At 36.0% G+C, this 15,850-nt stretch overlaps 1 protein-coding gene across 2 annotated transcripts in view; it reads left to right on the top strand.

The window, feature by feature from the left end:
* pde4dip (phosphodiesterase 4D interacting protein) overlaps window positions 1–15,850 on the top strand; it is a 264,076-nt gene that overhangs the window by 132,833 nt on the left and 115,393 nt on the right. For both annotated transcript variants that reach the window (XM_051933237.1, XM_051933238.1), the window contains exons 5-6: window positions 194–270; window positions 14,265–14,382. In XM_051933237.1, coding sequence (XP_051789197.1) covers window positions 194–270; window positions 14,265–14,382 — 195 coding nt within the window. The remainder of the gene's footprint in view (window positions 1–193; window positions 271–14,264; window positions 14,383–15,850) is intronic.

Below are 15,850 nucleotides of genomic sequence, written 5' to 3'. Positions count from 1 at the left end.
CTTAATGTGAGTGCGTTTGGGTGTTTGAGTGGGAATATCCTGCAATGGACTGGCACTTTGCTCCCGACTGCTTCCTGTATTGCACTTGATGTTGTAAAAATACTCTGTAGTGGACCAAATGCCTACTCCTGTCATAAGTGTGATTTTTAAAGTGGTTCTTATTTTATTTTTATTATATATTTTTTTTTTTCAGAACATCGAATTGAAAGTAGATGTGGAGAGCTTGAAACAGGAGTTACAAGAGAAACAACAGCTTCTTGACAAGGCTTTGTAAGTCAATAAATATGTTTATTTACATCAGGGGAAAAATGGTATGTGATGTGCTTTTTAGTATGCCTATCAAGAGTCCTGAAGTGTACCCAAATGGTATTTATTCTCGCACAGTGAGGTAAAAAGAGCAAAAGCATAAATGGCCTTATTTGACAGCAGGTTAAAATAATTACCTCATTCATATTGTCTGTAATGAGCTGCATACTGTTGTTCTTGTCAAGACATATACTGTAGTTGATACAGTGAAATTGTTTCTCCCTTGCTATATGGTCAGAACAAACTTTTAAAGCTGAGATTGGTTCGTTAATCACGAGTGCATGATTATGATAATCATACTGTGTCATACAAGCATCTTAGGTTCAGACCCTGCAACCAGTCATTGACTGTATGAAATCTGCACATTCTCCCCATGTCTACAAGTTTATTTACATCCCTAAGATGTGTTTGTTAGTGTAAATGGGGATTCTGAATTGAATCTGGTTGGGTGTGTGCATAAGTAAACCTTGTGATAGATATGGCACCTTCTTCAGGGTTGGTTCCCTGCGCTGCACCCAGTAATGACAGAATAAGCTCAGTCTCTCTTCCTATCCTGAAGTATGCTAATAATAATTCATTACATTTATATAGTACTTTTCTCAGTACTCAAAGCGCTATCCACACAGGGAGGAACCAGGAAGCGAACCCACAATCTTCAACAGTCTCCTTACTGCAAAGCAGCAGCACTACCACTGTGCCACCTGTGAGGACGAGTTTGAAGAAAGTTATAATACTAATTATAATATTAGGTTTTGCCAATTCTAAAATATTGGATACCATTCTTAGCCCTTCCTTAAGGACTACAGCTACACATGATTTCATTTTTTAATTTGTGTTCTAAAATAATTTTGTTTGTGTGTCCAATACATCTTGTAATGAAATGTTGTCATGTACTTCATGCTAATAATAATTTAGTATGAAACAGGTATAATGAATGTACATTGTTATATTTTTCCAAACTTTCTGTTCATCAATTTTCTGAAAATATTTTTAGAATAGCTATAGGGAGTGTGAAGGAATGTATTTTTGTTTTCTATGTTTTTCTATATGTATATATATATGCAAATGATTTTAGTCTTGCTTTAAAGATGGCATAGGTTGAATTATGTGTTAGGTTATGCGCTTTGTCTAATGTCTCATCGGGGTGACTCAAGTAGAAGGGAGAGTTCACTTGCAGCTATCAAATACTGTAGTTCAATTGAATTAAAATAAATATATTTATACACTAAACACTTTGCAGAATGACTTCAGAACAAATAATTGAAAGACATCCACAATAGGAGCCAAAACATTTCCCATCAAGAAGGGAATCAGTTCTGGACAAGATGCCAAGTCAGTCATATTGTGTACACACTTATTCTTGCTATATTTTTTGTTTTCAACAGTAAAGCAACTTGAGTCAGATTTTGGATAAGACAATTAGAAAACATATTACAGCCTCTGTATATTATATTGAGAAGAACAATCTGAAAATAGATTTATGTACAGATATACCTGAACATTCCAATACTTCAGCAACCTGATTGTTCGTGTGTGCTGTCTGGCATGCCCAGAGAATTCAAATACATAATTTGATAAAGTCTAACTCTGATCCTTCATCTCTCTTCTTTCCTCACTTGTCTATCTGTTGTTTTAAAATTATGTCTTTAGTCAGAACACAGAAGAATAGTTGGAAGTATTTTTCTTTAAGGTAAATAACACAGATATCAGATACATTTCTTTGCACAGAGATTCATAAAGGTAGTTAGCTAGTGATACAAATCATACATATATAACAATGTGCTTTCTTGTATGATATCCGTTTGATATGTTAATGCCACCACACCCAACTGTAAATTTACTGTATTTGGTGGCTTCTGGCATCTGCAGTAAAACTCATAGGTTATGACCAATTCTGATTTGTGAAGGTCTGTGCCAACTGTTTCTATAGTGAATCCTGACCAATAACACAGGATTCCAACGTCTCCAAAGAGTTTAAGGCTCAGACCACCTAATTAAGAAAAATGTAGCCTTTAAACTCTTAATTAAATTCTCTAAATTATAAATGTGACTGTTGAGTGTTGAACATGTGTGTTTCATATGGCTGTGCACTATGCATTATGTCGTATGCCACATTATATGGCATATTATGTTATTTACTTTAATCATTCAGTATGCCCCATATGCTTATCATTGCCAAAGCTGTCCTTTTTGTTTATGGTTGTTTTCTTGCTTGAGGTGTAATGTTTGTGACAGACTGCATTCATATGCCAAAGGATAGCTCTCTATGTGGAATTTGCACATTTTTCACTATTTTTTCATGGGTGATTCCACTGAAAGCTTTGATTTTTCTTTCATATCCCACTGTGGCTGAACAATAGTAAGTTGTCCAATTTAATTTGTCAAATAAAATGAAAGCAAACGCTCAATGGCGCAACGTAACAGAAGTTCAGGCTATATCATTCTTTTAATTGGGTAATGCTGCTAGGTTGAGTCAGTATGTCTTTGTCGAGCCGCGTCTTCCAGTCTGGCTCCAATCAAAGTGACATGTCTCCTTGCTTGGATGCCCAGCTTCACAAGCCCGGAATGGGCAGAGTCAGTTGCCTTCACTGGGAGTCATCTCGTAGCTGTGGTGGTAGAAACAGGTGAAAATGTTAGTGACAGCAACCCCTATCATTCTGGAGTGGTATTACATACCTCTGATGAGCCTGGAAGGTGACCCTCCAACGCACATGCATCACAGCATGAATTGCTGAATGATTCTACAACTAATAAGGCTGGAAAATTGAAGGAAGACTGTTTTTTAAGGGCTGTTCTTATATTTATTATTGCTGTGAAAATAATAGATATGCCAAAAGTGAAACAGACAATAGTGCTATGTTTCATTAGTAAAGGGACTATCTGAAAAAATACCTCCCACCACTTCACAGAAAAGGACCACATTTTTAGACTGTTTAGAGTGAAATGGCTAATTTTTTGTTACCTTAAAGGAGAGCACTGGAGTGAAATGGATTGCCTTCATTGTGCATTTTTTGTTTTGTTTTTTGTGATCACAGGGGTACTCATGTCATTCAGTGAATCTCATTTTCCTTATGCTTCTGGATGGTACTGTATGTTCAATGCTAAGACCCGCTGTGCAACTCACAGTTGTTAACTTGTACCTTGTTCCTGTAATCCTCTTGACCATTAAAAATGTAGGTAGAGAAAGTGGATGATATCCCACGGAAAACCAGTAGAGTAGAAAGTGCATTGCATTGTTTCTCCACACTGCTTCAGGGAATGGATGATGTTTTGTTGATGAGTTAAAGTAAGGACATTAAGTAAGTAAGTCTGACATAAATAACATGCAGGATTGTACAAAGTTTTATTATGATACTGTAGGAGATAGTCACACATAATGAAACCTCATAGAGGACTTGCTTTTCCATGTCAAGACTTCAGTCCTATAGCAAAAATGTAGGGTGCATTATCATAAATCCTTTACATTTTAGGTGCAGGTTATCCTTGCATTTAAGAGGGCTGTCAGATTCCTTATTTTCATCCCAACTCCCATGATACCTTTAAATACAAAGTCACAAGGAAACTTGGCCTACATGTAATGATGCCATCACTTCTGTCATCCATATTTATCCACACGTCAACTGTCTGTAACATAAGCTAAAGATAGAGGCAGTGAATGAAAATGGCATGTAATAAGTAACAAGAGATTTATGAATATGTCACGCACATCAGAAGCAATCTTTGGAACTTTTGCCTACCAACATAGCCGAAGAGCCTTTTATAGTTTCTTTCATCATGTTTACTCTTACAGTAGATATGATCAAACTTATGTGCATAAAGTTTAAATTAGAAGGTAGCCCTTTATTCTGCAATAGCTCCATGTCAATGTAACTGAAGATTTGAGACCCTTCTTTTAAGATTCAAGTGATTTAACATGGCAGTACCTGTTGGGTGCTCTTTTTACAGCTTCAATTTAACTACATTAAGCATTAATCCTCAACAAAAAAAAAGTTGCTTTCACTAGGAAAGGTATTGTCAACTATGTCTGATCATAGTTCTAAACTTATTAAAGCAAGAAACCTGCAGTGCAGGATATGAAATATTTTGAGGTAACAAAACCCCACTTTATGTGCTGTGTGTTAATCGAGAAAAGCTGTGCATGAATATTGTACTGTAGTAAGCCTGTGTTGAGTCCATTTGCCAGATCTGAAGGACAACACTTTGATTTTTTTTTTGCCATATGCTTTTAGCTATTGGGGAATTCAAGTCCACTTTAAAGTGATGCCCATTTTCAAACACTCAAATGAGAGCCAACAGTAGAGCTACTGTTGCATGCAATGACTTTCTGTGCTCAAACGTAGCTGCTGTCCAACTCATGGTCTCTTTTACAGTGAAAAAAGAACAAAAAGGCTCATTTATTAAAGGTAACCTTAGCATAAATTAAGGCACTACTTTAAAAAAAAAAAACTTTTTTTGCATGTTTACAAAGTCTTAAAATCTGTATTTTTTAAATCAGTGTACATTTGTTGCTTGTAAGACTTAGGTGATAAATATTTATAAGCAGATACTTCAGATATCTGTCCATTAATGGACCATAGTGAACCAAAGTCTCATCTGGCATAATCTAGTATCTCATGGACACCAAACCTGGATAAGACACTAACCTACCAACACAATAAAATGAGTGATAAAGAGGAAGGAAAGTATTATGTCATGAGAAGCAAAAGGCCTGTATGTGAGGCTGTAACTCCTCTTGCTTGGAATTTCATATTTTGTATATCCTATTGATAGGTTATCTTTTTTTACTCTTTCAGAATAATCCATTTAATATGGGAAACTGAATGTGTGTTTGTCTGGAATGTAAATCCACACCGTTAACGTATCTGCTAAATTTTGCAAATTTTGATCCTAGGCCATGTTTTCATCCCTTGAGGAACTTTTAGTGACCACACCTGCAATTTTTAGAGATGTGACCCTAGGAGGCACAGGTATACAACATTACTTCTAATGGTGTGTTTAATGAGTGAAATTGTGGCTTGGGGCCAAAATGTAGTCAGTCCATTTGTGAAATTTATTTAGTGACTGCACCTGCACTTTATCCAGCACGCGCAGCACTGCGTATGCCAACTAAGTCCTAAATAAACTAATAATTTATTCAGCTTTTGTAATTTATACTGCTTGTGGAATGTTGTCCTCTAAATGCGTATTTCATTTGAACAAAATCATCGGAAATCATTGAAAGCCTATTTATTAGGCTATACATAAGAAGAAATGTGAAAATTCAAATCAAATATCATGGAGTACCTCGTGATTTTATATAAAGTAAATATAAACAAATAGTTCACATTCACAAATGTCACTAAGATTAAGTCTCTTCCTCATGACTTAAACTGGAAATTTAAGCTTAATTAATGAAATAATGGGAAATGTACAACATTAATAGCACTGGCATTGACTCTATTCTCTGCTCCACTATGTAGTTGTTCTGCAGGTGGATGAAATGGGACAGAAGAATAAATGTGCATCAAACCCCTAAAAAAATTAATTATTGAAAAGAGTAACCAATATTTTACCAAGTCACAAAACAAAACCCTAAATCATAGTCAAAGATCACACCTAATTTGTTTATAACCTGGAGGAGCTTACAGTATGTATAAAGTTTCACAGTTTTTCTCTAAATATCAGTTGGGCCAGATCATCTGGACTGACCTTTAATGACATTGTGTTGATGAAGTGAATTAACATACAGTATGTACAAAGTACAGTGCCATCCGTAATCTTTGGGACAAAGTCACATTTTTTTTAATTTAGCCCTCTGCTGTACAGTTTAAAATTAAAAATCCAACAATTCAGATGTGATTAAACTGCAAATTGCAAACCTTAAGCAATATGTACCAAGGCAGCCTATATATATATGATAGTAATTGTTTAGTATTTTTTATCTTTTTTTAATTTGCCTTTATATTGTCATATTTGTTGCACACTGATTTCATCATTATTGTGTGCCAGTTGGTACGCATCCCAAATGTGTTATCAGCCTTGGATAACAGCAGTCTTTTTGAATATTTGAGTATTTAAATACTACGGTTACAGTTATGAGTGCTTAAGCTTAGTCTCAGAACTCAGAAAAATGAGTAACTGTTTTAATACAATATTCTGACCTCACAATTCACTTTGTCATTTCGTTTTGATATTATAAGGATTAATGTTGGCTGAGCTAACTTAATGTATAGTCACTCTTTCAAACAGTTTATTCAAGAATCATTCTTATGGAAGGTTCTGCACCACACACACTTTATCAGAGCTCTAAGATCTCATGAGCACATGCAGTTCATCAGTCTGCAATATGCAGAAGTTGCCTATGTAAACTACAAACATAAAATCACTGAAAATCACAGTGATCCTAAACTTAAAAGGTAAAATACAGTGGTCTGTGATTTTTTTTATCCATATAAGTAATAGTAGGATGTTTTCCTTTGTGTCTTTGTCTACTGAATAATCATTTTAACATACAATCTCATGCTTAAACACACCCTGAGTCATCCTCCACACCACATATTAAACCTAGGAATAATGCTACTAGCAACCCTTGTCTACTTGTGCTGGTTCAGTTCTTCCATTATCACTTAAGCCCACATGCTAAACTGAAAGAAAAGACTGAGTACTAGAGGCAGCTTCAAGGCACAGGATGTCGTGTATTACTTTGAGGGAAAGGTCTTTGACTAACCTTTGACTCACAACCTTCATCAGTGTTATAGCACAGGTAAATGCGTAGTGTAGACAACCCTAAAAACCACAAGTACTGTGTTTATGTAATTAGCTTTTTTCTTAGACCATTTACTACCTGTATTATTTACTATAATAATTAATGTAAGTTTCTTTTTAATTAGGAAAGACTTGCTATATTGTTAAAAAAAATGAATTGCTTGCTCCCACTTTAAAGCACATCAAGGATCATAAACTGTATTGGGTAAAGGAGAATATTATATAAATTAAAGTGTAACATTAAATATTAAATATAAGTTAAACAACTGAGAAATGCAGTAGTTTTCAAAAAGTCTGAATTGGTTCTTAGCATATAATGATCCTTATTGAAAGCCAGGATGTTATCAGTGCACATACTGTACACACATATTTGAATTGCTTCATTAGTTTGAAGGTTTATTTTTAATTCACATTTATTGACAGGACTCTTTAAAGTTAGGCTAGTAAACATGTTTCATTGGCTGTGTTTTCATATAATTTATCAGGTTTAGTCATTTTCATAGTTTTCTGTGGGGTGTCTCCAAACTTTTGAGCATATGGTGGGATAACTGAATTGTGGATTATGGAACATGAGTCACGAGACCTTTTTTGTTCTTTTATTCATGGACATTTCTCACATCATTTGCCATTGTACAACATTAGTCACAATTGCCTTCTTTTATATCATAAACTTTTTTCTCTCCATTCTGCATGAAAAAAAATTACAGTATACATTACCTGACAATGATGGTTAAACATTGAGGCTTGTTAAGATTTATTTTAAAATCTAACATAATGTAGTCAGTCATAGTTAATGTAATTCAGGATCACAGGGAGCTAGAGCTCATCCCATCAGTATTAGGCACAAAAACCGATTATGGGCAAGGTGCCAGTCCATCGCAGGACCCACTCATGCACGCACCTACAGTGGGATCAATCTAGAGTTGCCCAATGACCTAACCAGCATGTCTTGGGGGACGAGGGAATAAAACTCACATGTATTTTTGTAAAACGTACAAACTCCACTAGGACAGCAATAGGAACAGGATTCAAACACTGGACCTGTAATGCAGAAGTAATAAACATTGTGCTACTGTGCCACCCATCTTTTTAAATTTCTGACTGCTAAATGCACATTTGTTTTGTGAAGTACAAGACACGTGCGTATTGACAATATGTACTCAAAATGCATTCTGTAAGTCTTATTGCTTGAGAAATACCAGTCAAAAACATTTTTATTTGTATTATATTTTAGTTTGCAAAATGAAAAGGTTTCTATTTTTCAGACAAGAAATGTTAATCTAGCTCACTTTAGGAGTTTACATGGTATTGGGACTTTCACTAAACAAGCATCCTTTATTTTAAAATTGAGTGCTGTACATTTCCCCCTTCAGACTGAATGTATGTTTTTTGAGCCTCCTTTTTTGTTTTTTCTTTTCATTCATCTGGCATCTCAAGCTAGAATTCACTAAGTTTGTGTTATGGTGCCTAGAGATTGACTTTAAATGAATCCAAAAGTTATTACAGTATTAAAGTCATTCCATGACACTGAGAATAAACAATTGATTTAGAAGCTGACAAATATGACCACAGTTAAAGATGACATTAACCAGAATATGCAGTAGTGTTTTTACTGACTGTGCTCAAAGAACAAGTTTTTTGCAATTACAACAGAACTATACTGCATCTACTCCGTTAATAACAGTAAGAAAAATCCTGATCTTTTTACATCTTATAGATACAATAATGATACACTAATCAACCTTGTATGGCATAGTTAATTGGTTCCAGGGGTCTGTGTGTTTATTGTAGCATTATTTATCTTTAAAGCTAATATTATAATTGGTTTATGAATTAAAACTCACATTGTTTTCAATCATTTCTCTTGTGAATAACCTAAATGAAGTGATTGCGCTTAGAGAGCTATAGGGATATTCTGTTTGCTCAGGAGTCTACTATAACATATTTGTAGAGATGAAGATGCACTTGTCTTGTAACAAATTGTCACATGAACTCTGTTACTCTCTCCTTTACTTAAAGCTACTATCCCAGCTCTAAGGCAATGTGCTGAGTTAGAACTGCCACAGATCATACCATCATAGACTCAAACCTCTGACCGTTCAATTTGTTGCTCTCTTACAAGCACAAGTGAAAGCAATTTAACTTGTTGCATTAAAGGAACTGCTTTATCCCACTATTAGTCTTCTTTAATACAGATACAGTGAGAGCCATGCACTGGTTTCAGTATAGATTGTCATCTTACCTGTTATTTTCAGCTTCCCTTAAAGTTGCGTGGTGTGGTGGTGAAGAAAGATCAAGTTTAAATTTATTGTAATGTGCACATAGTACAATGAAATTCTGCCTCAAAATTATATATCTCTTGCCAACTAGAGACAATAACTCAATATCAAAACAGCCAAATTAGTACAAAACCATACATTAAATGGAAGGTTAGTTGATATATAAAAGGAAACCCTCATGTAATGGTCAATATAAGTGGCTGTTGTGGTGACTTTATGAACAGTACATAAAAACTAATAGTGCTGTAGCATTTACCAGACTGGAAAAGAAATATATATATGGTATACAGTATATACAGTGCATCCGGAAAGTATTCACAGAGCATCACTTTTTCCACATTTTGTTATGTTACAGCCTTATTCCAGAATGGATTAAATTCATTTTTTCCTCAGAATTCTACACACAACACCCCATAATGACAACGTGAAAAAATTTTACTTGAGGTTTTTGCAAATTTATTAAAAATAAAAAAAATGAGAAGTCACATGTCCATAAGTATTCACAGCCTTTGCGCAATACTTTGTCGATGCACCTTTGGCAGCAATTACAGCCTCAAGTCTTTTTGAATATGATGCCACAAGCTTGGCACACCTATCCTTGGCCAGTTTCGCCCATTCCTCTTTGCAGCATCTCTCAAGGTCCATCAGGTTGGATGGGAAGCGTCGGTGCACAGCCATTTTAAGATCTCTCCAGAGATGTTCAATCGGATTCAAGTCTGGGCTCTGGCTGGGCCCACTCAAGGACATTCACAGAGTTGTCCTGAAAGCCACTCCTTTGATATCTTGGCTGTGTGCTTAGGGTCGTTGTCCTGCTGAAAGATGAACTGTCACCCCAGTCTGAGGTCAAGAGCGCTCTGGAGCAGGTTTTCATCCAGGATGTCTCTGTACATTGCTGCAGTCATCTTTCCCTTTATCCTGACTAGTCTCCCAGTCCCTGCCACTGAAAAAACATCCCCACAGCATGATGCTGCCACCACCATGCTTCACTGTAGGGATATTATTGGCCTGGTGATGAGCGGTGCTGGTTTCCTCCAAACGTGATGCCTGGCATTCACACCAAAGAGTTCAATCTTTGTCTCATCAGACCAGAGAATTTTCTTTCTCATGGTCTGAGAGTCCTTCAGGTGCTTTTTGGCAAACTCCAGGCGGGCTGCCATGTGCCTTTTACTAAGGAGTGTCTTCCGTCTGGCCACTTTACCATACAGGCCTGATTGGTGGATTGCTACAGAGATGGTTGTCCTTCTGGAAGGTTCTCCTCTCTCCACAGAGGACCTCTGGAGTTCTGACAGAGTGACCATAGGGTTCTTGGTCACCTCCCTGACTAAGGCCTTTCTCCCCTGATCGCTCAGTTTAGATGGCCGGCCAGCTCTAGGAAGAGTCCTGGTGGTTTCGAACTTCTTCCACTTACGGATGATGGAGGCCACTGTGCTCATTGGGACCTTCAAAGCAGCAGAAATTTTTCTGTAACCGTCCCCAGATTTGTGCCTTGAGACAATCCTGTCTCGGAGGTCTACAGACAATTCCTTTGACTTTATGCTTGGTTTGTGCTCTGACATGAACTGTCAACTGTGGGACCTTATATAGACAGGTGTGTGCCTTTCCAAATCATGCCCAGTCAACTGAATTTACCACAGGTGGACTCCAATTAAGCTGCAGAAACATCTCAAGGATGATCAGGGGAAACAGGATGCACCTGAGCTCAATTTTGAGCTTCATGGCAAAGGCTGTGAATACTTATGTACATGTGCTTTCTCAATTTTTTTATTTTTAATAAATTTTCAAAAATCTCAAGTAAACTTTTTTCACGTTGTCATTATGGGGCGTTGTGTGTAGAATTCTGAGGAAAAAAATGAATTTAATCCATTTTGGAATAAGGCTGTAACATAACAAAATGTGGAAAAAGTGATGCGCTGTGAATACTTTCCGGATGCACTGTATATACAGTATATATATATTATATGGTATATACAGTATATTTATATATATATATATATATATGTTTTGTACAGATAGGAGCTGTGTATCAATTGTATTCTGAGCCTCAGTGGACTTTGTCATTGGAAACTAAAATTCTTAGGACACACTCTGGGACACATCAGCAATGTGTGGCATACTAGACTGAAATGCTATAGAAAAGAAAAGATGGCATGGGACAAAATCAACAAACAGGAAGGCCCTGACAGACAGTAACAATGGATGTCATCATTTCGTGCATTTTATGAAGGGTATTACCATGGACCATTATACTCCTTACATACATTGGTACATGTGCTGGGTGTCCTTAAATTACATCAGACTGACGCAGCAGCCTGAAAGAAAAAGGTGTGAACTAGGTGACAGCAAAATGTGCTCCACCAAAACAGCAGAGGTAAAAAACTTAACCATTGTTAAGTTTACATAACCCTCTCCTAAAAAAAATAGTGTAGTGCGGGGCAACAAAATTGACAATACCTGCATAAAGATACATGATTCTAAATGGGAATGAATAAGGACCATGCTGTCTCTCAAACAATATAAAAAATGGAAAGCTGTCTGAGAGACTTGGCTGTTTACTCTCTGTGGAAGAGTCAGGGGCCACCAAGGTATACTGTGGCTTGGAGGCTCAGAGACCCAGTTTGCTTTTGGGATGAGGACAGCCTCAGTACTTAGTTAAGTTAGGAGCTGGAAGAAGAGGAAAGACTAACAGTGAAATGATGGGAAGAAGGGCGGAGAGAGATTGAGAGAGAGAAAGACAGACAGACAGACAGAAGGTGATTCACCCTACCAACAAAGGCATCAGGGTTTTGCTTACTTTGTATATTATGTGTTCTGTGTTCTTCCTTTTTGTGTATCTTTCCACTGTACTTTTTCTACACTTGGATTTATTTTGTATGCTTTGTGCTCCTTGGTTATCATTTTAGATTCAATGCTGCTTCAGGAGCGCCTCATATTGCTCAAACTTAAAACTAATTAAAATCAAACAGTTAACAATAAGATATAAATTGACATTTGACTGCAAGGCTCATACAATTTGCAATTATTTTACTTTAACATTGCAGAATGAAGACAGAGCATTCCTGCTTCAAGTGGTAACTTTCTATGGCAGTATTTCATGAAGTAAATAATTACCAAATAAAATGACAATTATAGCAGAAATGTATCACACTGATAAACCCTAGTAAATATTCACAATATTGAAAATATCAAAAAATATGTCTACAAAAACATTGAGCCAAGGGCTTTAAATGTCCTTATTCGTGCACATGACACCAATTATTATTTTTTCTTTGTGTAAAGGGTTTTTGCTGTACTAGTAACTATTAGGCTACTGGTTGCTTTATGTTATGAGGCTGACAGCAACATGTCTGTTTTCTTGAACATGTTAAAGTGGCTATTTGTTACTCTTCAAACATAAGAACAACTCACGAAGATGTTTATTATAGTGAAGTTTTCACTTGCCTTGCATTTCAAACTCTTCAGATCTGGCTGGCTTCCTGTTGTGTTAATAAGGGTAAATCTCAATAAACAGCTCTGATTAAATTACAGATGCTGCTAAAAGTAGCCCTGGTGTAGAATGACATCTGGCTTTCACCACTGCAGCTGGCTTCTGATTGGCTCATAACATTTTCTCCTGTGACCTTCACATGATCTTAGACAGCCAGAGCCGCCAGAGCAAACTGGATTAATGATTACAGAAGCTGACACTGATGACCTCCAAATTAGAAGTAGAGTTACCAAACAAGTGATGGTTAAAATGTTATTCTTTAAAAATTTTACATCTGGCAGGCATTTAAAAGGACAAAAACAAGAAATACTTTGGGGTACAAGTGAAAATCATTTAAGCTTAATTAAAAAATATCAATATCAGTATCACCGGGCAGAGCATTGGGAAGAGAACATGATCAGATAGCATCAAGTAGCCTGTCTTTCATGGTAAAAGATTGTTTTCTTTACTTAGTCCAACACAGGAAACAATCACCATTAACCCAATATGCATGTCGTTGAGGTGTTGGAGGAAACAAATGCCAACACAGACAGGACATGTCTTGGTGTCAAGCAAAAAATGTGGAAATGTCAATACATACATATTTAAAACATTCTCAGTTTGATAAGAACTGCTATATAAATTAAAATTCCATATATTTTTATTACTGGCCCTATAGGCTTACTTTATAACTGTCACAGATACTAGAATCCTTCAGGACTTCAGCATTGTATTTAATATAGGTTGTTGTGCCAGTAGTTGCCAGTATTGCACCTGACTTCTGGTGACCCTGCCCTAGAAATTAAATATATGCTTTATAATAGCATATTCATTAAAGGGATAGGAGGACAGATGAATGAAGTTGATATCATCACAAATACATGAGTCCATCGAAGATCAATAAGAATATAACAAGAATATGACAATAAGAATATAACAAGAATATAACAATGTGATGTTGTGCACTGTTTTTTGCACTGGAACAAATTTGTATTGATCTAGGTTATGGGAGAACCATAAGAAGTATTGATTGGCACATTAAAAATAAAAAAAGGTGATTCATATTGCATGTCGCAGTTTCTCTTCATTACACAAGCACTCATACAAGACCTCTGAGCTTGACTTGTAATGGTGCCTTAATTTCTCCGAACACATGTTTTTGCTTTGATTTGCCAAGGGCTGAATAAGTGGCTAATATTATTTTGCTTTTTGAATATCATAATTAAACTTAAGTATTGAAGTAATCTGAATTAATAAGGAGAACAAAGCAAAGAATATGACTGAATACACTACAGCATTAAACATGTATTGATCTGGATAAAATCTGCACAGTTTTGATTTTAATCCCTTTATTTAAGTAGTAGTGTTGTTTTATTTCCAGTTACAGATACAGTATATTATTTGTTATGGAATTTCATCTGCTTCTAGAAATGTGATCAATAAATTTGACATTTTATCTGTTTATTGTAAAGGATTACAGCAGAAAGCCTGAGCAATGAGGCAAAGCTGCAGCGGCAATGTCAACAGAGACAGCAAGAAATCGACCATATGCAAGAGATCCTGGAGACCAAGATCCAGCTTCTTCAAGAGGTGAGAGCAAATCATCAAGAGCTACAATTTTCAAAGGAATTACAGCTAGCCAGATTCTTCCAGCACTACTAATTTTTAATGTAAATCATCTAAATTCCACTTTCGTAAGGCCTCTTAAAGGTCATACATACTGAATTGCATCATACTGTAATAAAGACCAACCAGGCCCTTCCTATGCTAATTTATTGCTGTTTAGCATCCTAATGCGATAACACTGTTTTATTGGGACGCCCCACTATTCCCTTCAAGGTCACATTTTAATTATATTTATAGAGCTTTGAATTAATAGGGTCTGGAAAGAGCACTGTTAATTACTGAATATTTTGTTTTCCAGGCCTGATCATCTCACTAAGTGGCAGGATTGGTTTGTCCATAGGACAGAAACCCCACTTCTACATTTTCAACCCAGCTGCCTGAGTTTGCCACCAATTCACCAATAAAAGTTCTACCTTGAATGATCTCACAGATTTTAACATTTTCACAGACCATTTCAGATTTTAATAAAGCAATTCTGTGTCATGTGGCTCTTCAGTGAATTTCAAAATCTTATGGAAAACTTGCAATTTGGGATGGGTAGAGTACATTAAGTCATTTAGTTTTTGAGTTAATTATATTTAGGAGGAAGATTTAAATTGGTTCACAACTTGAGTATCATACCCATGTTTGTTTTCCCATTTTTATCCAGTCAAATAAGTAAAAGTAAACAATTAACTGCACTCATTCCAGGATGTTTATAACTAACATCACTTCTGTTTCAGTGAACTGCTACTTGACTCTCAATTTAAAAATTGAGATGTCATCATAATTTGCTTTTTACCACACTTGTGGATGCTTTGGTATTTATCTTTTATGTACTTAAGATTCATAAGTTGCTTTGGATAAAGGCATCTTCTAAATGACTAAATGTACATAATACATTTCCAGTGGTAAAATGCTTTCTATGTTTTTTGTTCTTTGCCATATACAGGTGCTGGTCATAAAATTAGAATATCATGACAAAGTTGATTTATTTCAGTAATTCCATTCAAAAAGTGAAACTTGTATATTAGATTCATTCATTACACACAGACTGATGTATTTCAAATGTTTATTTCTTTTAATGTTGATGATTATAACTGACAACTAATGAAAGTCCTAAATTTAGTATCTCGGAAAATTTGAATATCAATTAAGACCAATGCAAAAAAAAGATTTTTAGAAATGTCGGCCAACTGAAAGGTATGAACATGAAAAGTATGAGCATGTACAGCACTCAATATTTAGTTGGGGCTCCTTTGGCCTGGATTACTGCAGCAATGCGGCGTGGCATGGAGTCGATCAGTCTGTGGCACTGCTCAGGTGTTATGAGAGCCCATGTTGCTCTGATAGTGGAATCAGCTCTTCTGAACTGTTGGGTCTGGCGTATTGCATCTTCCTCTTCACAATACCCCATAGATTTTCTATGGGGTTAAGGTCAGGCGAGTTTGCT

This window comes from Erpetoichthys calabaricus, chromosome 10, assembly GCF_900747795.2.
Source record: "Erpetoichthys calabaricus chromosome 10, fErpCal1.3, whole genome shotgun sequence".
In the NCBI taxonomy this organism is placed as follows: domain Eukaryota; kingdom Metazoa; phylum Chordata; class Cladistia; order Polypteriformes; family Polypteridae; genus Erpetoichthys; species Erpetoichthys calabaricus.
This window is presented reverse-complemented; position numbering and strand designations above follow the sequence as displayed.